The sequence below is a fragment of the Fukomys damarensis genome, unplaced genomic scaffold (assembly GCF_012274545.1).
Source record: "Fukomys damarensis isolate Sample0158 unplaced genomic scaffold, DMR_v1.0_HiC HiC_scaffold_36, whole genome shotgun sequence".
Taxonomy (NCBI): domain Eukaryota; kingdom Metazoa; phylum Chordata; class Mammalia; order Rodentia; family Bathyergidae; genus Fukomys; species Fukomys damarensis.
Window position 1 is genome coordinate 40,206,982 of NW_022900948.1, and position 2,078 is coordinate 40,209,059.

The 2,078-nt window shown below is 56.6% G+C and overlaps 2 protein-coding genes across 7 annotated transcripts in view; one reads left to right on the forward strand and one right to left on the reverse strand.

Annotated features, from left to right (window-relative positions):
- The window catches only part of Olfml2a (olfactomedin like 2A), an 18,043-nt gene that overhangs the window by 14,529 nt on the left and 1,436 nt on the right, over positions 1 to 2,078 (forward strand). For both annotated transcript variants that reach the window (XM_019205964.2, XM_033758964.1), the window contains exons 6-7: positions 851 to 1,036; positions 1,791 to 2,062. In XM_019205964.2, coding sequence (XP_019061509.2) covers positions 851 to 1,036; positions 1,791 to 2,062 — 458 coding nt within the window. The remainder of the gene's footprint in view (positions 1 to 850; positions 1,037 to 1,790; positions 2,063 to 2,078) is intronic.
- LOC117284314 overlaps positions 1 to 2,078 on the reverse strand; it is a 31,326-nt gene that overhangs the window by 13,431 nt on the left and 15,817 nt on the right. The gene's annotated exons all lie outside the window — the stretch shown is intronic.

Below are 2,078 nucleotides of genomic sequence, written 5' to 3' on the forward strand. Positions count from 1 at the left end.
GGTTTTGGGTTAGTTTTGAGATAGGCTTTCACTATGTAGTTCAGTCTGGGTTTGCACTCACTATGTAGCCCAGGCTGGCCTCAGTCTTGCAGCGATCTTCCTGCCTCAGCCTCCTGAGTGCTGGGATGACAGGTGTACACCACAATGCCCAGCTTAAAATCTGAATGATTTTTTTTTTTTGTTTTTTGTTTTTTTGAGACAGGGTCTTACTATGTAGTTGAGACTGACCTGGAACTCACTATGTAGCCCAGGCTGGTCTCGAACTCACAGTGATCCTTCTGCCTCAGCCTCCTGAGTGCTGGGATTACAGGCATGAGCCACCATGCCCGGCAAAATTTGAATGATATTTATAGTCTCCATTCTCCTTTATGTCCTACCATGATCAGGCAGTCCACTGTGGAGAAAGGTGGGGGTTCCAAGACAAAACACGGGGTGGGGGCTAGGAGTTAGCTCAGGGGAACCAAGGCTGCCCTTACAAGCACAAGGTCTTGAATTCAATCCTTGGTACCAAAAACCCCACCAAAACTATGATCAAGCTGGGCATGGTGGTGCACACCTGTAATCCCAGCACTTGGGAGGCTGAGGCAGGAGGATCACTGTGAGTTCGAGACCAGCCTGGGCTACATAGTGAGTTCCAGGTCAGTCTCACCTACATAGTGAGACCCTGTCTCAAAAAAAACAAACAAACAAACAAACAAAATCAACTACATAGTGAGACCCTGTCTCACAAAACCAAAAAAAAAAAAAAAAAAAGATAAAAAACACCAGGGGACTGAAGTGAGACCCAGATCACATTTCTGGCTGAGCCCTGGGCTCTGTGTACTAAATGCTGTACCCCTGGCTCCTGCAGGCAGGGAGGCCAGCTGTGAAGGCACCCTCCGAGCCGTGGACCCCCCCGTGAGGCACCACAGCTACGGGCGCCATGAGGGGGCCTGGATGAAGGACCCTGCTGCTCAGGACGACAGGATCTACGTCACCAACTACTACTATGGGAACAGCCTGGTGGAGTTCCGCAACCTGGAAAACTTCAAGCAAGGTCAGGGTCCCGGAAACGGGAGGAGAGGGTACGGCAGCCTGGCAGGGTCCCTTGAGACCTGGCCTTTCTATCCCCGGGGTTTCCTGGGTGCACCCTGGATGGTTTCAGAAAGCAAAGTCGGCGCAGAGACGGTCCGTCTCGTGCCTCAGTTCCAGTCTGTCTCCACTTGCCAAGGGCTTGCTGCCTGCCAGTCACCCTGTGTGGCATCTGCCTGTCGCCAGAAGTGGGCTTGTTCCCTGTTTTACAGGCGAGTGGCTCCAGGCCTTAGAGGAGTTGCAAGCCCTGGCAGGGACCTTGGTGCTGCTGCTGTTAACAGAAAGAAGGGCAGAATTTGGGCTCTCAGGTCTGGCGGGTGGTGCAGGAAGGGACCTTAGCCACCCTCCAGAAAGCTGTAGTCTAACACGGAGACAAAGGAGGAGAAAGGCAGCTGAGGTACAGCACTGGGGGCACAGCTCAGAGCCTGTGAGGAGCCAGCCCAGCGAGCAGGGAAGACTTCCAGAGCCAGAGGCACAGGGTAGAGGGAGCGCTGGGGAGGCAGGAGGGAGCCAGGCAGCGGAGGAAAGGCTGGTCCAGCAGGAGGCCCAGCACGTGCAAAGGCCCTAGGGCTGGCTCCACCCTGTGCCTCCACCCTAGCTGTGCCAGGCACAGGGGTGGCATCAGCACCTCCCGCATGGCACGGTGGTGGTGGCATGAGGAAGGGGACTGTCTTGCTGGCCTTCCGGAGGCTCGCGGTGACCTGTGCCCTGGATCGCAGGCCGCTGGAGTAACATGTACAAGCTGCCCTACAACTGGATCGGCACAGGCCACGTGGTCTACCAGGGCGCCTTCTACTACAACCGCGCCTTCACCAGGAACATCATCAAGTACGACCTGCGCCAGCGCTTCGTGGCCTCCTGGGCGCTGCTGCCCGACGTGGTGTACGAGGACACCACGCCGTGGAAGTGGCGCGGCCACTCGGACATCGACTTCGCCGTGGACGAGAGCGGCCTGTGGGTCATCTACCCCGCCGTGGACGACCGCGACGAGGCCCAGCCCGCGGTGA